The sequence below is a fragment of the Triturus cristatus genome, chromosome 2_1 (assembly GCF_964204655.1).
Source record: "Triturus cristatus chromosome 2_1, aTriCri1.1, whole genome shotgun sequence".
In the NCBI taxonomy this organism is placed as follows: Eukaryota; Metazoa; Chordata; class Amphibia; order Caudata; family Salamandridae; genus Triturus; species Triturus cristatus.
In genome coordinates this window covers 1,074,101,210-1,074,123,953 of record NC_140581.1, presented here as the reverse complement: position 1 = coordinate 1,074,123,953, position 22,744 = coordinate 1,074,101,210, and the positions used below count along the sequence as shown (strand labels likewise).

Below are 22,744 nucleotides of genomic sequence, written 5' to 3'. Positions count from 1 at the left end.
TATCTTCCCCAAACAAGTAACTGGATTCTAAAAGTCCGCTTTTTATTTTTTGTGTTTGTTATTTCAGTCCCTGTCAACCAATGAAATGGTTAAATAGAAAATGTGAGCAGGGAATCTCTGACATTGACGAAGGCCAGGAGGCTGCTTTTGTCAGTTGATCGTGTTTTGATCGTGTTTTGCAAAGAATTAAAATAAATTAATTTGAATACTGGCCGGAGTGCGCAGCATTTTTCGAACTGTGGCTGATATGAATACGCGAGTTTCGTCCTCGCGGCTGGAGCACCCGCTGTGTTGAGAGCGGAAAACTGACAGAGAACGTAGTGAATAAAAATATATATCTCAAAATAAATATATTACCTACTGGCAGTTGCTAGTAGATAGTTCTAATTAGGACCATGTTTCCATAGAGAAAATGTTTTTTGATTTGCCTATATCTTTGGCGCCGGTCGACGAATCTTCACAAAATTTTCCCCCAAAAAGTGCACCGGTGATTCTTGTGTGTATGGAAAGTTTCTGGTAGATCCGTAAAGCGGAAACCGAGAAAAGGGTGGGAGGGGATGTCAAAAAAAGTGTTTTTCCAAATATCATTCCCAGAGATTTTAGTCGCGACTACAACCCGAATCTCTGGCTGGCATTATACCAAATTTGGCAGGAAGGTAGCTCTTGTTACAGAAATAACCCCTTTTGTTATTTGGTGTAAATCAGTTCTGTCGTTTTTGAGAGAAAAAAAAACCAAGTTCCAGGATCCAACAGTCCTCGTGCTGAATTGACTGCAAACATTCCAACCAGGAAGAGTTGGCAGTCCCCCAATTTTCTTTTTTTTTCTTGAACATGGCATAGTAGGAAAACCCTGACCCTTTGTTGTTCTGGAATGCCCCTGCGACACAGACAGGGCCAAAATGCACTTTTTAAATTAAAATATTTGCCACTGGAATGAGACGGAGCCACATATCTGTGGCAAAAAAGTAAAAATGCGGGCTCTTGTGCTTGTTTTTCATGAAGCCCCCAGGTGGACCAGGTCCCCTGGACATGTATTAACAAGCATTTGCAATTCAATAGGTCTAACATATGGGAGCGTTATAGCTATTGATGTTATAAATGACGTGGATGTATTTGGTGTGGAGTGGAATTATGTGGGTTGGATTGGAATTGTTAGTTGTGGAATTGTGTGTGGTGTGGAGCGGATGTGTGTAGTGGACTAATGTAAGGGTGTGCAGTGGAATTATGTGGATAGTAATTATGTGGTACTGAGTGTACCGGAATTATGTGGAGTGAGCTTGTACTTCATGGAGTGTAATTATGTGAAATTATATTTTGCGTCGTGGAATGGTATGTAGTGGAGTTTACTTATGTGGTGTGCTGTTGAATTTTGTGATGTGGATTGGATGTATGTGGTGTTGTGTCATTGTGTTTCATTGTGTGGTTTGGTAAATTGTTTAGTGTGGAATGGAAATGTGTAGAGTTGAATTGTGTGGCGTGGAAATGTGTGGCGTTGAATTATATTGTGGTGTTGCTACATGGCATAGACTGGATAAATGTGGAGTGTATTTGTGATATGGCATAGAGTGTAATTATGTGGAGTTGAATTATGTGGTGTTGAGTGGTATTATGTGAGTGTAATTGTATTGTGTGGAGCTGAATTGTGGAGTGTGGAATTGTGTGGCGTGGGGTGGAATTATGCAGCATGTTGAGTAGTATTATGTGGAGTGTAATATGTTTTGGAGTTGAGTGTAAATTTGTGGGGTGAAGTGGAATTATGTCTAATTGAATTGTTTAGAGTTGGATTGTGTAATTATATGGTTTGGAGTGAAGTGGGATTAAGTTGCATTGAGTACTATTTTGTGGCATGGAGTGCAGTGGAAATATGTGGCTTTTAATTTTTGGGATTGTGATTATGTGGCATGGAATGTTGTGGAGTGGAATTGTATAGTTGAATCATGTAGCATGGAATTATGAGATGTTCAAATATGCTGTCTGTGGTAGAATTATGTGGTGTGGATTCGTGTATTGTCGAATTGTGTGGCACTTAAAAACTAATATAACATGCCACTTAGATGCAATTATGTAGCGAGTAGAGGAAAAATGTTGTACCATACACAGTCCACGCATGTCTGCAAGCTGTTAGACGCTCTGCTCCGTTATATAGACATTGTACATATCTTTTTGATGATATGTGGTTCCAGTTGTAGAAGGCCTTGAGCAACCTCACCCTACTGTTTCGAGTTGTGAAATATACACAAACGTTTTTTAAAAAGGCATACAAGAAAGCAGTTGTTGCAGTAAATTGAGCCTGCAAGTTTTTTCTTAGCATGAAAGGGATATCATTAATGTTTCTATTTTCCATAGCTGTGTTTAAATCCGAAGATGTATCTGTAAAACGTAAAATTGTACATGTGGAGTCTGAAAACGTTATCAATATTTCACAACAGAACCACCTTGGCGCGTTCCCTGAAACATCTATGTATACCAGAGTTCATCAATACCAGTCGCGAACTTCTGGCACAGGGCTCAGTGCTGGAAAGAATCAAAGTTCTTTAGAGGTCAACTTGGCTTGACTCTGTGCGTAGTCTTGGTTTGAACACTGCATTAATAAACATGGGGAAGCAAGCAAAGAAGCACTTTACAGCTAGCAGCTGACCGCAGCAGAGGAAGGGGGAAGACATAAATAACCAGGGGTAGTGAGCGCTATATAATATAGCCTTTTAGCCCACTGGCTAGTAAAGGCGCACTACTGCGTTAAAGGCCCGAGCCGAAGGCGAGGGGCTTTAATAGCCGGTATAGCCCTGCTACGACGGGCTATAGGGCTATTAGAACATTCTGCCACTAGAGGGCAGAATGGTCTAACAAATTAAACAAAGGTCCCTCGAGCTCCGAGAGGCCTTTGTAAGGCATTGGAATGTTGCTCTGCGGGCCTTTACCGGCCCTAGAAGCAGGCAGAACTCCATTGTCTTCAATGGAACTCCCAACATTCCAATGTTCTAGATACAATTAAAAGCATTCACTTCACAGCTCAATTGTTACTCCTTTGCTCTACCACTCAAAAAGAATAAATATTTGTTGTCACAAAGCTTCAGATTGTTCGATCAATTAAAGCCAGTACCTGCTCCCAAGCATCCTATGCATTTGAAGATTACCCTTTATGTTTGCAGAACAACTTGGCACCCACATTTGCAATTCTTTCAGGCAATCAGGATCACTGGCAGGAAGGCTTCTTTAGTGGTCTGCCCATCTTAGTCTCACAGCACAGGAGACAAACTTAACACATCAGCTGAAGCATTCAAACACTGCATCCGTAAACCGTAATCGGAACTGCTGCAAGCTGACTGGACATCACGTTTACCACGCTTAAAGTCAGTAAATTCTCTGGGAAATGGGTGCTTGTTCCACAGCGCCATCTAAATTATACGTGCTGCAGATGTCTTCGAAGAGAATTTGGACAAATCGTGCACGTTATGGCTTTTATGTCATGGGGTATAAAGTTTTTACGATAGAATCTTTATCTTTGTAAAATTAATTTGGTTTGATTCTTTAGTTTCTGGTCCGTTTCTTCTAAACAATCTGTTAAACTGTATTGTATTCAGTGGCCTGTTTTCATATTCTCTGGCTACCCAAAAATAAACGTAATGTGCTTTACTTACATTCTAAACTTGACGCTGCAGTGATTAATTAAATTTTTCATGGAGGATGCTTCATTATCTACATTATACCAAGGTGTTAGAAAACAATGAGAAATCCCAAATAGGTTTGTTTACACATTTTTGTTTGACATTCTCCTTTAAATATGCTCATTTAATGTACTCTTGCAGCATGCAGAGAGGCTTATATGAATCATGATTCTAAAACTAACCTTGCATTTTAACCTCCACATGTTTTGTGAGTGTTTACATCCGCATGTCGGAGCGCTCAGCAGCAGGAAGCCAGAGCCTGGCTGGCTGCCGAGGAAACATTGCGCAAGTAGCAGCGGATGCCAGGAATGAGGAGGTGTGACTAGCCTTCTCACATGATGTGGTAGCAATTACCTGCAATGCTTCCAGGTCCTGCTCAGGATCTTAAAGCAGCAACACCCTAACTACGGCTTCAAAATAAATATAGAGATGCACTTAAATTTCTGCAACGGAAACGTGTATTTTTTTCTCGACCGCAGGCGGCACCATAATGTAGCATGTACACCATGTGTGCAAAGACCTAAGCAGGGCTGCCAAACTTAAAAACATGCTACTCCACCTCCGTTACCAACGCCAATTGCGGGTGGAAGTGTGCAATCGGAAGGCAGCTGGGAGGAAGGTACTAGGCAGTAAAAAACAAACAAGCATTTGCAATGCATTAGGTCTCGCATTTACGCGAGTTTGAGCTATTGACATTGCAAATAACAATGCCTATTGGCATTGTCATTTACAATGCCAATAGCTTTAACTCGTGTAACTGCGAGACCAATTGCATTGCAAATGCTTGTTGTTAGATTTCGAAGTGATGTATGTGTCTCCTTGTAGAGTAAAATACCTTGGTTTGGGGGAACAGATACCATTGAGCTGTACATGTTTAGCCACACAGCAGGCATTGAATGGTAAACAAAACCTCGCAACTCTGACAAAAAAGACGGCAGTCATATAAGAAAAGTATCAAAGTATGAATGGGAAAGATCAAAACCTCAACTACAGAAGACACAAAACAAAGATCACTAAACTCAATTATCGCCAATCACAATGCTCATCTAAATTCAGCGGATAAGAGACTGGAAACAGCAAAGGAGCAGCACGTGACTTCTCTTGGCTGGGAACAAGATATCCGGAACCTTCAGAGAACAAGCAGGAAGAGGGTGGCAAATGGTGTGCACTTTCACGGCCGCTTTGATGTCCTCAGTGGCCGCGTGGCTCACTGAGGACATCAAAGCGGCCGTGAAAGTGATCAGGCAGTGCTTTTCAGGCTGCCAAATGGTGCGCGCGCCCGGCGCACATGCACTGTATTTGGAGGCCTGAAAAGCACTCGTTTGCACTTCCAGATCCCCCTTTAACAAAAGCTCTCGCGAGAGCAGCGCTAAAGCGCTGTCTCAGGCGAGACCTAAAAATGTCTCACCTCTGCAATCTTTGGAGTGCTGTGTAGTGCAGAACCATGGCAGCATGTATTGTATAAACAGGAAGCAAAAGTTAGTAAAGGGTTAAGAGTGGGAGCGCTGGGAGGGTGACTCAGTGAGGGAAATGTAGATAAAAGCACAACAAAAATTCTGATTTTTTGGAGACTGCATGTGGCATAATATCAAGAGCTGCCGACTTTGGAACTGGGAAACAGGTTTCAAGCCTCAGCATTGGCTCTCCCCGTGTCTTAATAAAAAAAAATTAAAAAGCAAGCTGCGAGAAGAGGTCAGAAAGAAAAAGTAGTGCTCTGAAACAAAACATATGGCCACTAGTGAAAGGATCCATATAGCAGGGGCAGTTGCCAGGGATGTAACAAAAAGCCACATGGCGGGACAAATGTACATTATTCACCAACGAAGTCAATTGAATTTGTAAAGGCAGACCAAGCAACCAATGAAAAAGTGCTGTGTGTGTTCAAAGCCCACAACGGGAGTACAGCATGCCTTGTACAGAAGCGCATGAGCGCTGTCTCTAAACTCGACCTAAAAACAAAAGTGGGGTGCACGGGCCCCCCTTCCATTGCTCTTAGAAGCCCGGGGAACCACCTCCTCCCCGGGGCAAGCGAGCACTGTTGGGGGCGGGCAGTGCAGACTCTTTCCCCCTCCCCCCAGCTCCAAGGACCACCACCACTTGTGGCTAAACCACAAAAATGAGGGGCCCACGGACCCACCCAGGCCCTGGGTACCACCACCTCCCCGGGGCCCTTTTTTTTTTTTTTAAGAATAGGGGAGGGGCTGCGCAGTCCCTCTCCCGGGCCGTTCTCAGCCCCAGGTACCACCACCTCTCCGGGGCGGCCAGTGCCCAAGAAAGGAGGGGGCCGCACCCCTGGGACATAGCTGGTTGCTTTCAAAACGAGATCAAACACCCTGTTTCAGTGGTTGAGCTGTCAAAATGCTCCCGCCTGCTTGAAGCGGAGGTCTCATCTCTTTCCCTGGCCGCAGACATGCAGGCAGAGAAAAAGATGAAACAGATTGCTCCTGCATAGACAGAGCTGCCTTTCCAGCAGCTCCTTCCATGCAGCAGCAATGTTGGATCCCGCAGGAGGCGGGGAGCCGGCTGGGACCGCGGGGTCATGAGGCTGCCCTCGGCGGTCCAGGGGTAAAGAGAAGAAAGATGCTAAATTAAGGTCTGAAGCGAGCAGAAGAGGCAGCATAAAGGTCAGAAACTAAGCAGATGGAGGCAGAATAAAGGCAGCGGAAAGAGGCAAGATCAAGGTGGGAACTGAACAGAAAGAATCAGAATAAAGGTCAGAAACGATCAGAAAGAGGCAGAATAAAGGTCAGCAACGAGCAGAAAAAGGCAAAGTAAAGGTCCGCAACAAGCAGAAAGAGCCAAAATAGAGGTCAGAAACCAGCAGCCAGATACGAAATAAAGGTGAGAATTGAGCAGAAAAAGGCAAAACATAGGGCACAAAAACGAGCAGGAAAGGCAAAACAGAGCAGAATAGGGCAAAACTGAGAGCCCTTAGACACTCACAAACCCATTTAGACACTCGCACTGACTGAAAGACCCAGTCTGAGACTCTCACATACTTACTGAGACACTCATGCACTCACTCACACACTATCAAAGGTTAGTGCTTACATTTAGGAAATAAAATAAAAAATAAACTTAGAAATTGACTTCATAAACCAAAGGTTACAGGGACATTATAGTTAGGAAATAGAATTTAAAAAAACATAGAAATTAACTGAAAAAACCAAAGGTTACAGGGACTTTCTAGTTAGGCTCTGATTTCACTTGTACAAAACCAGTGAAATTCAGCAGTTCTAGTTAGCAGAGCTAATTATAACTTTTTCCCCCGCAATGCACTGCTTATGACCTCACATTTTACATCAAAGGACATGTTCATTGATATCACTCATAACATCATCCACAGAAGTACACACCCCCATACAATCTCTCAGACACCCACACAGCTACTCACATGCCCATTCACAGACCCATACAAGTACTCACACAATCACTCACTCATCCATAGAGCTACTCATACAACTAGTCACATAGCCACACACTCACCCACACACCTACTCGCACACCCACGTATTCACCAATACAGCTACTCACACACGCACACACACACCCAGACAACCACATACATACCCATTCACACACCCATGCAACCACTCACACACCAACTCACTTAACCAAACAGCCATTCATACATCCACTCCCTCACCCATACGGTTACCTACACACCCATTAACCCACCCATACAGCCACTCACACAGACACTCACTGACACATCCATCCATTCACTCACTCACCAATAGTCACTCACACAACCACTCGCACACACACACAGCTGCTCACTCACCTACTTATACAGCTACTCACACCCATAGAGACACCCACTCACACACAAATACACACAGTCACACATAAACCACCATTCAAGTGTCGCTGGGTCCCAAGCCATTTAGTGATGGTGTTCCACGGTGGGGTGGTGAACCCCTAAAAATCCACACAATTGTGTCAGTAGTGCATTCCGAACAAACACAACACGGCCCAAATTCCATTTCAAGCGTGTTTTTTAATAGTGCAAGGATGGTTCTTGCCTAGAATACTAATATATGCTTTCACTAAGAAACACATACATATATGAAGCTCTTCCTTGACCGAGCTGTTGGTCAAGCAGTTTACATATTTCCATGTTTGCTGGTGCGCAGGTCAGTTTCCCAATGTGCTCCAAGCGGTTTTACGTGATGGTTAATTGGATAGCAGGGATGACGTTTAAATATTTTAGAACTATACACTTCAGTTTTCATGCTTGTGGCAACTGTGCAGAAATTAATAATAATCCAGCACAACTCCATCTGTAATTTGAATGATTAATAAATACATGTATAGAACATTCTCTTGTGATAATTACTGCCAAAAACGCCCATACCCCATCCCAGCTTCTGCTCTTGATCCTCGCCCCCTCTTAATGTGCCCTTAAATTGAATTAGCATTCTGGCACATAAATTACTTGCTCTGTCCCTACATTGCTGCTTTGTTGAACTCTTCCCCCTTATTGCAGCTCTGCTGTCACCGTGGAATTTATGTCTAATGCAGTGTCATACGCATAGGGCATAGGAGGAGATGTGGCCTAATGGCCTCAACCGCCGACTTTTGAAGTGAGGAACAAGGTTTGTGTCCTGGAGTCGGTTCAGCATCCTGGGATTGTGGGCAAATCAGTTCATCTCGCCACGAAATAGCTAGCCCCTGTGAAGCACCGCATGGAAGATCATAACGACAAGACAAAACGTCATCGGAATCCACAGCATGATATATCAGAACAGCAAAATGTAACATAACAAACAGGACATGAGACAGCCTTGCACAGCATGACAAAGCAAATAAAATAGCAGCATAGAATAGAGTGACATAGCATAACATAGCTAGCATGTTACTGCATGCCCTGGCCACATATGGTAGGATATCATGGGGCGCTGTATAACATCCAAAAACACCATATACACAAGGGTCCACGGGGAAATAGTTTTAACGACTAACGTACCTTGATACCCCTAACTACATAGAAACGACAAGAAAAGGTACTAAGTCAAAGCTACAGAAGCTAGTCGGAAGCTATAAACAAAGTGAAAGGACCTCTCAAATGAATACATCAATGTGTCAGAGGCAAAGAGTCCATCATCCCACCCTTATTGGCAGAGCATCGTCATTTGCGACTCTACAGAGTCAAAAGTCTGGGCCTACAATGTCGAACCAGCCGGCTCTACTGAGTGCCCGACCAAATGATCCCCGATAGTGAAAACTCCTGACACAATGTGTAGACTCAAGAGAAAAGGTGCAGTGCTAAAAAAATGATGGTGTACTAAAAATGACTACGTGGGCAAAAATATTCTTTAATAGAGATTGACCAGGTGTCATGTCTAAAAAAGACCAACTAGTCTTGAAAAAATAGACTATAACTCAATTTGGTCTCCAAGGGTCAACATGTTTCAGCCGAGGTGGTCACCTGACCCGGCTTTCTTCAGGACCTATATCAGTGAAACTAAAACTACTGCAACAAGTGATATGTCAAAATAAGACAATGTGAAAAACAGGAAGACAAAAGGTTTGTGGCAACAGCCACCCTACCGGGCAAGTAATTTTTGCTCGGGTATAGGAACTTGGTCCTCTTTCCTGAAACACACAAAAGAAAGGTACAACACACAATGAAAAACAACTCCACTAACCAGCTTCCACAGCGACTATTGGACACTGTCAAACTCTTAAAACCCAAAACATGGTTAATTTTTACAAAAGGGAGAATCGTTGGAAAAATTTTTTTATTTTGCAACTCACCCAACTCTCTGTGGGAGGACAGCCTCACCTCACCCGGCTGACTGCTCGGAGAAGGAGGCACCGCTCTGTTGACAGGTAGGAGAAGACACAACCAGTTGCATATAGATACTTGTCTCTCTACTTCCCCTACTCTCTGTTCAACATCACAACCCCATTTAAAAATAATAACTCTAAAAGAACCACCCTAAAAAGTCAAAAATAGGCCCGGTGTCTGGGAAACTGGCAATGTATCGCCCTCTACCCAAACAGCTATCTTTCTCCCGGTGTGCCTATATATTAAGATGTATGTCATTTAGTTAAAGGGCACCCTTCCTATGCTGCCAGAACCACAGCTTCATTCTGTGAATCCTAAAACACGGGACCCAAGAGAGTACTGGCCTTCCATAATTAAATTATTAAACAGAAGTGATACCATGACATTAACCATTCCCCAAGTCCAAATGTCAAAAACTAGGGTCATGAAAACAAGTGTACACGTTGCGAGGTCAGACAATTCCCTCTCCTTACCTATCCGTCGATTCCTCGAGCCGGACTCCGCGCAGTCTGGGAGGTGACTGCAGGCAAGTGAGGCTTCTATAAATACACCCTCTAATGCGGACGATCCTTCACAGGTGTAGGCAATCGTCTCGTGTCTGTAGACGAGTGTCATAAGAGCGCATGAGCCGAAAGTGAAATGCTAATCTCAGGCGCATGCGCAGTGTACTATATGCGCAAATGTGTACAGCATTTCCCTTCGAGCCTGCGCTGTAGAAACTCAAAGAATGCATGACTCTTGCCATGAATGGAACACTAGTCTACCACTAATGCGCGGTCTTCAGCACTGCAGGAAGATGAAAATCCTCGCTCGAGGGTAAATCGAACATTACAATGGTGAATTTAACTCCCTGCGATCAAACAGAGGGGGGCCAGAGTATAGCAAAAGAAAGCGTAAAACGATAGTGTTTTCACTCGTACTGACCAGCACCAAATAGTTAAAAGAAAACTCATAACACTGGATCGCCTTGCGCTGTATAACATAACAAACATTTTATAGCACGACACAACAAATGGTATTAAAACATCACAAAATTAACGTGATAAAACATATCGGAACGCATAGCATAAATTAAAATGATACCAAAACACGCAAGTGACTGTTTGTCAAAAGCTATGTCCACAACTACCAATCGGGTTAGAGGAGATACTTGGGCACAATTGTTCTGATGGGGGTTTGGGGTGTTCTCACTAACTGTGAAACACAATCTGTGTAACTGCATATAGCACAATGTGCCGCATTAATAATCTGTAGGCATGTTAAGCAAAAACTATAAATTAAAATGTTAATGCTGACATTGATTATCTGAGGTAAAGCTTTTCTCTGAATATGGAGGTGGTCATGTCTCAAAACTGCAGAAAGAGTCATTACCTCACAAGTGGATTTTAGCACCTAACAAACACACCGCCATTCTATCCCCACCACACCACCACCTACCCCCTCCACCAGCCTAACCAACACTTCCACCATTACCTTAACCACCACCAGCACCCTAACCACCCCGACCCTAACCACCATCGCCCTCAAACCACTCTTTTATCACCACCCCAGGACTCTACCACCACCCTAACCAGCCTATATCCACCCTACCCCCACCGCGCTACTACCAACACCCTACCACCACACTAACCACCACCCTAATTACCACTAACACCATAGCTTCTGTAGGATAGTGTCTCCTTTTGATATGGTCACCCCCACCTTTTGACCTAGAATTGATGTTTTTCAACTGATAGTGGACTGGTCCCTGCTAATCGGGCCCAGTGCCAGTGCTTTTTCCCTTAAAACAAGGTAAATGTCTAATTTTACCACAACTTGGCATGGCATTTAGTACCCCTGTTTAGGAAAGTAGACTCTGCGTTTGTGGTTTTCCCCTCTTTTTGCCTGGTGCTATGCTGTTTCTGACTGGAATCCTGCTAATCAGGACCCCAGTCTCTGTGCTTTCACTCCTAAATTGTTTATGCTAAGTACTTGGGTACCTCACAGATTGGATACTGGGGTACCCTTATAAGTCCCTAGTATATGGTACTAAGGTACCCAGGTCATAGGTACCCCCGGTGTCCCCTATGGGCTGAAGCATGCATTATGCCTCCCATGGGAGATCACTCAAACTGTAACAACAGGCCTTCCATTGCAGCGTGTGTGAGCTGGTGCTAGCACCACTTACAACAGGTATAGGTTTCCCTATATCTGAGGTCACTGCACTTAAAACCTACAAGTTACCCCTAAGGCAAGCCTTATTGCATTTGTTCTTTTTGCACTTTCCATCCTGAAGGCAGGGTCCACGGATCTAAGTGTGAGGGTGCCCCTGCACGAACAGGGCGCTCCTACAACCTTCAGAGGGCATTCTCCAGGGTTGTAAGTGGATCAGCCATTACAATACATAGAGTGGCCATGTCTCATTATGCAATGACCATCTCTAAACTGGCTGTAACGAACCTTGTCAGGTTTGGTATCAAAATGTTCAAATCATACCCTCACACCTGTAAAGCTCCTCCGGGAGGCCCTCAGTGCTCCCGGTACCAGTCTTGCATACTCAAGTTCAAACTGGCTCAGGGAGCCGTTGGCTCCTGCTCTTGCGCAAAACTGGACAAAGGACATGGGAGAATCCTCCCTACAGTCCGACCCCCTCCCCTGGGTGGGAACACTGAATCTTCCCAACACTTTCCTTAGGGCACTTAAGGGCTTACCTGTAGGTGGGTGCCTAGATTCGTTGTGGGACAATATTCATTTCAAGATACCACTTCTTTAACCGTCTGGGCACTCTGGACTTCGCTGGGTTTCACTCTGGGCATCAAGACTGCAACTAGGAAGACTCCTGCTGACCTGGTCTCGTCGCCCTGCTCGTCCGCTGCAACGTCCATGCCTGTGCTCCATACAAGAACCTTCCAATGCCTGTGGGCATCCATGACACCTGAAGGAATCTCCCTTGAAGTGAAGGAGTCACTTGTCTGCATCTGCAGGCACCGCAACTAAGCTGACCGGTCTGCTGATCCCGGGCTCCCGGTACCAGTCTTCTAGATCCGAACAGCACAACATGGCTGCTGCCGGCCAGACACACGATTCTACCCTCCTGCTGCTGAGCCAGGCTCGAGCATGGGAGGCAGAACAATAGTTATCCTCTCACAGGGAGGTGTAACCACCTCCCAGACAGGGTTTAGTGTATTGAAGCCTAGTAGGAGCGCTTGCCAGTGCCACTCAGTCTGCTTGAGGGGCATAGTTGGTGCCGTACATGCATAGTCCATTCCAAACCAGCTGAGGGAGCCATTGGCTCCCGCTCTGGTGCCAACCTGGACAGAGGACATGGGAGTGTCCTGCCCACTGTCCGACCCCTCCCCTGGGAGGGAGCCCTGAATCTTCCCAACACTTTCCTTAGGGCCCTTAAGGGCTTACCTGTAGGTGGGTGCCTAGATTCGTTGTGGGACGAGATTAATTTCAAGACACCACTTCTTTGATCGTCTGGGCACTCTGGACTTCGTTGGACCTTGCTCTGGGCTCTGAGACTGCAACTAGTAAGACTCTTGCTGCTCCTAGTCTCGTCGTCCTGCAAGTCTGCTGCAACGTCTGTGCCTGTGCTCCATACAGGAACCTTCCAAGGCCTGTGGACATCCACGACACCTGAAGGAACCTCCCTTGAAGTGAAGGTGTCACTTTCCTGCATCTGCAGGCACCACAATGAAGCTGACCGGTCTGCTGATCCCGAGCTCCAAAAGGCTCAGCAACACAGGTGGTGGTTCTTCACATCCCTCGAGGCCTGCCCTGTCCTCTCACCAAGTTTGAGGCCAATACCCCTCATAGGAGCCACAGGAACCAAACCCCTGTGCACCGCATCGACTTGCCGTTGCAAAGGCTTGTTGGCTTCCTTCCTCCAAGATCATCGGACTCCAAGTAGCCCCAACCTCAAGCATCTCCTGTGACCAAGATCTGCGTCCTTGAAGCATCATTTGCACTGTGGGACTGCATCTTTGTTGTGCTGCTCGAGGTCCCCTTGCGACTCCAGTGTGCAAGGGGAGACGGGAGTACTGGACTGTGGGTCCTCTTGAGGGCCTTCTTTGATTTCTGCGGGCTCCCATGATTGCTTGGGCCTGCCCTGACTCCCCTGTTTTGGGGGAGTCACCTGGACCTTGCTGGTCCCTACACTGCATCTTCTTCACTTTCCACGTTGTTTGCAGTTGGCAAGGGTTGTTGGTGCTCCAGACGGACACCGACCCCTCAGCTCTCGACATCCGACGTGGGACAGCTCATGAACGGCTCCTGGTCTTCCACAGCGTCGCCTGGTCCACACAGCTGCAGCTCCAATGTCACCATCCGCTCTCCTGCAACACCCCACATCGGTGGGCATTCGTCTTCCGTGCCTCCTTGTCACTCCTGAGTGGCATAGACTCAGTCCTCTCTGCTTACAGGTACTTCTCATCTTGAATATACCTTTGGGTTCCACCGGACACGTTCGCCTTCTCCAGCAGCAGCATCTTCCTGAAGTCCTCCATTGAATTTGACAGCAGTTTCCAACGCCACTTCACACCTATACACCCTGGTTCTCTGGTATAAGTATCCTGGTTTCTAGGGTATCCACGGGTGGTGTGGCTCTCCAACCTTCTGTCTTCCACAGGGTTTCTTCAGAGTCTACTGGGAAGGGTCCTTCTTTAAAATTGCGACTAAACCATTGACTTATATTGAGGCAGCGGTGGTGTTTCCACTCTGCACACGGCCTCCGTGGGGTTCCTGGTTACTTACCTCGAGTGGTTCCTTGGGTCATTGGCATTTCTCCGTCTTCTGGGTATAGTCTTGACTTGAGTCGTGGTTCGCATATCACTATTTTAGTATATGGTTTGGTCTCCCCCTGGCGACCACTGTGCATTCATGCTACTTACCTCTTTAAATTTAAAAGTATTGTGTGCATTGTGTATATCTCGGGGTGGAGATATCTGTATGTGTTAGTGAGTGTCTTATAATGAATACATAGTTTTATAAATACACTGTGTGGTTCTTTTTCAATTAATCTATACCAATTAGATTATGTTTTGGTGAAACAAGCTGCTTTACACTCACTCCTTCTGGACTAAGCCTGAAGGATGCTCAACAGAGCTACCACTTAGAGAGCTTCATAAGGTTGTCTAAGACCACTAAAATCACCATAAGGATTGTCTGGATTAGTGTAGGGTGCCCACTTAAATAAGTTTAGTGTGCACCATTTACTAAGCCAGCTTCTCACACTAAGTATCTAGTAAGTGGTACCCCTGGTACCAAGGGCCTGGATACTACAGAGGGTCACTAAGGGCTGCAGCATGTATTATGCCCCCCTAAGGGACCCATACACAAATTGCATGCATACTGCAATTACAGACTCTATGAAATGGTGCAAACCATTTTAAAACACAACATATTACACTCCCTTTGTGCCATGCACACTGCATATACTATATGTAAGTCGCCCGTAGAGTAGGCATTCAAGCCCTAAGGCAAGGTGCATTGTATAAGAATACATATGTGCATGAACAGAAGACCCTGTGATGTATCGTTCCATTGCCACGACATTGCAAGTGTTCAGGAAGCCATCTTAAACATCTTTTAAGGGTTACCCAGCTACATCATGGCTTCACTGAAAATAACGGGGTTGGGTATCAAACACCTTGTCCTAATAAATCTGCACTGTTGCCAGTACTAGATTTATTATGTCATGCTCCCTGATGGCACCTTAGAGGAGCCCCCTGAAAACCTACTATTCCCCCAGATCTGGGAGATGCTGCCCCTTACCCTGAGGCCCATTTGGCACCAGGAAAGGCAGGAAATTCAGCTAGCCAAAGGTGTGTTCACTCTCCGGCTAGTCAATCCCCTAAGGTGGGCTACCTGCAGTGGACAACAAAAGAAGGGTTCCACCCTCTAGTTTTTAGTGGAACCAGAAACTCTGGGTCAGGTTTATGCCCTCTCTCCACAGGAAGTGGTCATATAGGGGGTGTAGGTACCCCGGGGGTAGGTAGCCCATTATCTACTACCATACACTCACCTTAACAGAATTCAGTAGTTGGGCCCCTGACACCAGAAATTCAGATTCGGCTACTGGGAACCGAGGAAGGACGAAGAAGGACCGACAGACCGAGAACAGAAGAACTGCAGTAAAAATTGGCGCCAATCCCTCCCAGCTTGCTTGCCCCTAGACAGTCTGAGAGACTGACTTGTCGAAAAGCTGCACATTCTCCCCAAACCCTTGGAAGACTGACCAGCATCTCAACAACCGGCAAAGATGTCCCTTGGGGTGGAGGAGCCACTTCCCTGCATCTGCAGGCACTGACTGCGCCAGCCAGGTTTACCGTTTTTGCTGACCCCTTAGCCCAACAAGGGAACAGCTCACCAGGAGAAGGTCACTGAGTCCAGGAGAGAAGCCCTATGCTTCCCAAAGTCTCAAGACTTCGATCCTTCCCTAGCCTCCCTGCTCCAATGCCCGGGGTTCTGGAGCCCTTGTAACTACCAAGGCTTGTTGCCTGTCCAGTCCGGGCAGCACCAACGCTAAAACCAGCCTGCGGATGTGGGACGTCAGCATCTCTGAGGCCATCACCGAGAATGGGCTTGCTGAGTTGTTTTCTTCCCCTCTCCAGGTCTCCCAACACAAAGTGAGAGTCTCTTAACTGCAGCGACCTGCCGTACTGAACACCTCTGCACTGGAGCCCCCTAGCCGCGGTCAACGTAAACCAGTGGTGTCCCTGTGCTCCAGAAACCCTCAAGAGCCGAGCCCCCCTTTGGGTTCTGCCGGGCCAGTCCCCCAAGTGCCCGCTTGCAGCCTTTCTTTCCACAGGTATTTCTCCATATTCTTTAACTGGTAGCGTTTGAGGCTACCATCCCGACCAGCACCTCTGCACTCGTGCACACCAGTACAGGTAAATCCGAACTGCTGGTGGTTCTTTGGAGCTTGGCCTCTAAGCACCTTATGTCCAGGAGAGTAACCCTGAAAATCGTTTGTAAGTGTACCTATGCAGTGAATATTTCTCTCATAGGATAACATTACCGTGTTAAAGGCTCATGCCTTAAATCTGACAGCTGTGATTTTATACTGTTTTACTTGTAAAATTCTATAACAACTAAAGTACTTACCTGATTCCAATTATCTTGGTGTCTAAAATTATATAAACATCTGTTATTTTAATAAATCGATCTGGAGTTTCTTCTTGAATGTGTGTGTCTCTGTGTTTATTGACTCTATGTGTACAACAAATGCTGAACACTACCCTCTCATAAGCCTAGCTGCTCAACCACACTACCATAAATAGAGCACTTGGGATTATTAATTTGAGTCCTGTAAACCAATAAGGGTTGTCTGGACTATTTGCATGGTGTACCCCTACATTCGTACACTACATAATTAGCTAGCTTCCTACAGCCTTCACCACTTTACCCTAACCACCACTACCACCTACCTATCACCACCTTCACTAATCTCACCACCACCCTATCCAGCCTACCTCCACCACCCTATCACCTCCACCACCCTATCACCTCCGTGCCACACCCAGCACCTTACCCCGATCAACCTACAACCACCACCACCCTACGACCACCACAACCCTCCCACCAACCCACAACACACCACTACACTATACCAACATCTTACCCTGACCACCACAAATCTACCCATGACCTTAACCCCCACCCCTACCACCACCCCATCAGCCTACCACCAGCACCCTACCCCTACAACCACCATAGCCACTATCACCTTAACTTCACATCCACCCAAGGCACCAGCACTACCCCCTAAACATCACCCTCACATCCACCACTCTTACCACTACCACCCCTTAACATCACCACCACCCTAACCATCATCACGACCTCCACAACCCTCTACACCCTGACCACCACCCTAAACTAACCACCACCACCCTTTCACTCAACATGGCTCTCAATTCCCGTAGAAGCTCTTCATTTCTCAACAACCATTTGCAACTCATAACTTGATTGGGGTTTTCATGGAAAGTTATGGCCTACGTTTGCATCCATTTACTCTCAAGTAACTTGCTCTTACCTTAAACTATGCATTTGGATGTCTTATATAGCCAAGTTGTACCAAAGATTAATAAACATTTAAATTCGTCTATATCTATCTATCAATATGTCTGCATATTTTATTTAAATCAATAAGTGAATGTAGCCAAACCCTAAATCAGGTTTTATCTTATTTATGCATTCCTTTCACTTACCATAATAAAGGATCCTTTACAAAATCTCGTTTTGCAAGATGAGTGTCTCCTGTGGCTCTATCTTGACATAACCTATTGCCTTATTTCACTTGAATGTAGGTCTAATTTCTCTCTTCCTGAGAAGGTCTTTCATTCTTTTTTAGCCTCCCTGAATGTCTTTGTCAGAATTAATTAAACTGAACCAGTGAAATGCTCTGAGTATCAGGGTCCAAGTTCTATTCTGAAAGCAAGGTCTATTACTGAAAATGAAAAAGATTTTTCTTCCTTCTGTTAAGGGAAATCACTCTTTCTACACACTTGGAACCAGGAACACATTAAATAATATTTCTTGTTTCCACTGGAGTCAATCAGTACCATTTATTTTTTTTATTTTATAAATATGTTTTTTATGAATGTAACACAGTCATTGAAGAGCTTTACCTAGAATAAAAAGAAAATATCATCACCAATAATTGAAGTTTGTTTAAATTGCATTTATATAGCGCTTACTACCCCTGATGATGCGTTGAAGCGATTTATGGTGAGTAGCACACTACCTGGAAGCCCAAAGTTAGTGGTCAGTCCATTCGTTATTGGGGTTAGTTTTGCATACTAAAGGAAACCACTCCATGCATTAGTTTCTTTGTGATAATCAGTGACTTAGGTGTGATCATTAGAGGGGGCTATCTTCGAGGCAAATGCTTGCCTGAATATATAGAGTGTTATGGTTACTAAAAAAAAAGCCTAAGACCGACATGCATGAGATTTCGACTTGAGAGACAGGTAGAAGGAAAGCAAAGTTGCATTTAAAAAACATAAGGAATGGAAGTAAGTAAAAGTTTCATTATAAGTCAATTTTTCATGTAGGATTTTAAGAAATCTAGCAGGTAGAGATTTATTGGATACAATCTGTGGATGTAAACCTGTTGAAACATAGTTTTAAATTCTGCTCTAAAGGAATGTAGCTTTTACAATCTTTCTAAAGGTACTTAGGAGGTGGTACAGATACTCCCCGCACTGGAAAATGGAAGCCCAGTGCTTGCAGAGACCCTTTTCAAGTGACTGTCAAGCAGTGCAGCATTTAAGTACATCCTATTACGCATCATTTCAGTTTGAGAACACCACTGTCTTCCTACTGTAAGCTATGTAAGCAATGCCTTAAAACCTAGAAAGACCCCCTATGTGTACCTACAACAGCAGTATAACATAGTATTGTTCCTCTTCATGCAAATCATTTGCACCATTCATAAACTACACATATAATATAAAACACATGTTATGTAAACACCTAGTACTGATTTTTCTGCGACACTCAAGCCCTGGCGCGTGAAGGAGGAAGATGATTTAGGGGGTACTACACGACCCGAAAAGGGATTTATTATCCATGAAGACACTAAAGCAGGAGTCCATACTTCTTGCTATTTGAAAGTCATACAAGTTTGAAAAGCACAACCCTGATGAAGTCCATAGAGGACGAGACACGTTGGCTGGACTGACTGGAAAATGTAATGTATTGAAAAATCAATAAAAGTTGGAAACTGGACGCTTTCTCAAGACTCCTGGCAATCTAGTCTAATTTTTTTATTCATCATTGATATATTTTTAAGCATTGGATTACCTGAATTTGGGCTGGAAACATTATCATTTAGTGGATGCTCCTTTTCTAATTGTTGTACCTACTATTTGAAATATAACAAGGCAATTGATAAACAGATTGCAGCACGCATTAGTGAATTCAGTGCATGCTTATGACCCATTTAATACCTGGTTTGGAAGGTGCTGTACCCTGCATCCACCTGAAGAGCACCCTTACAGAACAGGCACCATGTTCTGCAGAATGGACGTGTCTGAGCTCACCTTGTCCCTCTAACATCGCTGAAGTGTAAATCTCTTAAAGTACTTTAAAACTTTTTGTGAATCAGGCCCTATAGTGTATACTTGCCAAAATGTTTATGTTTAAATAAAAATACCACTCTGTTTTAAGTACATGTGACCACAAAATAGATTCTTCTTTTTGACTAGTCCCTTCAAGATATATATTTTTTAATTAACTTGGGCATAAATCCCTCAATTTTTTAGGCAAGGACAATCAGGATGCACTTCAGTTTTGAAAATCACCCTCCTATAAGTAAATAAATAAGTAAGACTAAGGATGAAAAAACAAGTGGGATATAATCCCAGAGATTTTGGAACATTAACCGGTAAGTTTTTAATTAGACCCTTTATTACGGATCTTTGTGCTGGATAACAACAAGGAGGTGTCTGCCTCACTTACTCTGGAACTCGGCGGCTTGTGATTTTATTTGCACTCAGGACTTTCCTGTGTCATGCACGTGTTCTATGATGATCATTAGTTCGTGCTTGGTATATGAGATTTGAAGTGGGGGAGTGTTTGTGTACAATACAGCAAGTCTTAAATTGGTTCTTGATTCTAGGAATTCTGTTGGGTGTGCATTTATTCACCACTCCCTACTACTTTTTTTTAGGTTTATTGTCTTGCATCTGAGGCAACTAAATTATCTTTATTTAGGCTGCTCTTTTTATCATCTAGTTCGTTTAGTTAAATATGTGTGACTAAACTGTCGGACAATGTAGTTCATCTCTGTTCTTCTAAAGACATGGATAGCACGTGTGATGTGTAAATACACATATATACCTCAAATGTCTGCATCACTATTAATAAAAGGAAGGTTTTGAAACTAAGGCATAGTCTGGTGATGTTTTGCACACATTTTGCATCTCAAATATGGTGCCTGGATAACTAATACAAGGTAGTCTACCAGGAAGCATAGAACATCTAATAATGTTGCCCTTTGTGTCAACAGGAATGAACAGAATGGTTCCAATGAGAGAACGCTCAAAAACAGAAGAGGACATCTTGCGCGCTGCTCTAAAGCACAGCACCAAGAAGACTGGCAGCCACCCAACCTCAACCTCTGATGACTCCAATGGACTGGAGTGGGAAAATGATTTTGTTAGTGCCGAAATGGATGACAATGGAAACTCTGAGTATGCAGGATTTGTGAACCCTGTTTTAGAACTGTCGGACACAAAGACATCTGAAGTTGACCAGCAGGATAGGTAGATGTAGCTGGTGGAAGAAAAACATGGAACCCTTTCTGAGCAATGACCAACTGCAGTCGAACGGAATGTACAAATGTTTATTCTGAGCCTTTTTTTTTAATAAGAAGAAAACTAAACCATGCTGTAAAAAGCTCATTAGTAATGAATGGCAATGACACAATGTATCTGAATTAATTCAGAATTAAGTGCAATTTCATCATTTACATCTTAACTTTTTAAAGATCTTTGGGTACTGTAGTTCTATCACATATATTTCTAGATTACCTGGGTTTGTTATTAAATTATCTGCACTAATACACAACACAATCCTGCATTGTGTTTTTATTTAACTTTTAGGGTCCCATTTCTAGTGGAAAGGTGTGCATTTTATGTGCTTTTCTAGCTGAAAACTGGAGCACAGTGGAGCAAAGTCCACATCTAGACTCGATATTGATTTGAAGAATTAGGATAATGTTGTTCAATGAGGTGTTTTAATTGTTGACTCTCTACCCACTGGATCCTGTTCTCTTGACTGTTAGAACATCTGTCTCCTTTAGTAATCCCAGCCAGAACCAATTTAAATGTGTTTTTTCCTTAGACTGATCAAGGTGCATCTGCCATGTGAGTTCTTCCCTCTGGCACATCTGTCACGAATGAACATAAGTCAAGTTGGTCTTCACTGAAAGCTGCTGAGGTTTGGCAAAGCCAATAGCCTGAATTCAACCTGCCGTACAAGAGATCACACTGTTTCTTGCCAACTTAACAGAGAAGCTGAGTATTCATATATTTAAATCAAATGTGCTCAACCCCCAGTGAAGGTCTATACATCTGATTACCAAAGATCCTAATGCACAGACAGGAATAGATGCCACTCTAATTCTGGTCATTTCCTGTATCCAGCTGCCTCAAATAACCCTTTTCTGCAGAAGTTCTAGGTTTTTGTGGACTCTGATGAAAGTTCTGCCTCTGATAAAACCCCTTCATTCTGGTCACCTCATTTGATTAGCAGATTGATTAAGGTGGCCTTAAGGAAATGCTCTGCCTGGCAGAAGGGCTTCTTTTCAGACGGGGAGTACTGGGCCAAAAGTTAATGCTGTTCCCAGTCATTCACTCTCTGTGGCCTATGTTATCACAGGTATTCTTAGTGGTTGAAGTGCATAAACGTATGATAATTGTGATCCTGAGTGCAGTGGGGGCACGGTAGGAGACCTGGTTTAAAAGACGATTATTCTGTAACTATGTTGATGGCCATTCACCTTCAGGTAATTGCATATAAAATATAACACACCCGCACCTTAATCGAAAAATAAATTCAAGGTAATCTTATTTTTGGAAAATGCACTCTTTTATTTTTTAAAAGCAAAAGTGGTAAATGCAAAGATAGTAGATCTCGCTGACTGTAAACTGATGGTCACATATTTGAATCCTGTTTGGTGCTCTAGGGAATAATGGTGTGTATTTATAGCGCTACGAGATCCCAGTCTGTCAGAAAGCACAGTGAATATGTAATTTCTAAATTTCAAGTTGTATACAGAGTATAAGATAGGCTGCCACAAAATTTGCATAAATATTTCGTTTTTAAGATTAAACAAGTGCCTTCAAAATATATATTAGTAATACACAATCAGATGGTACCTAGTGTCCTTAAAATGAATGCACTCCAAGCAAAACTGGTAGCATCCTTACCATAAATCTTTGTCACCATTAAGCTTCAAATGTTTCCATCAATTAAACCCTGTACTTGCTTACCAGCTTCTAGTTTTGCTGATTAGCGATACACACATTTCCATTTCTTTCAGGTAGCAAGCAAAAGTCTTTTTGTTGTTTGGCTATCCACCCCCTTCCCCATCAGAGTAAAGAAGCCCCCTCTTCTTCTCTTTCATCCAGACGCACCTCAAAGTCGTCATTAACCGTTAAACAAGCTTGGTACACTGATCTCAATAGATTCCGTCCCCTTTGACCTCTGTGTACTTCTGTACCCCCACCTCACTAAGGAAACTACACCCAGTCTTGAAATGTAACGAGTGACGGGTTATACTCCCTATCAGCGC

At 44.0% G+C, this 22,744-nt stretch overlaps 1 protein-coding gene across 2 annotated transcripts in view; it reads left to right on the top strand.

Annotated features, from left to right (window-relative positions):
- AP1AR (adaptor related protein complex 1 associated regulatory protein) overlaps nt 1-21,017 on the top strand; it is a 202,273-nt gene extending 181,256 nt beyond the window's left edge. For both annotated transcript variants that reach the window (XM_085636195.1, XM_085636202.1), the window contains one exon: nt 20,456-21,017. In XM_085636195.1, the coding sequence (XP_085492321.1) occupies nt 20,456-20,715 (260 nt within the window). In that variant the 3' untranslated portion in view covers nt 20,716-21,017. The remainder of the gene's footprint in view (nt 1-20,455) is intronic.
- The last annotated feature ends 1,727 nt before the right edge of the window (nt 21,018-22,744 follow it).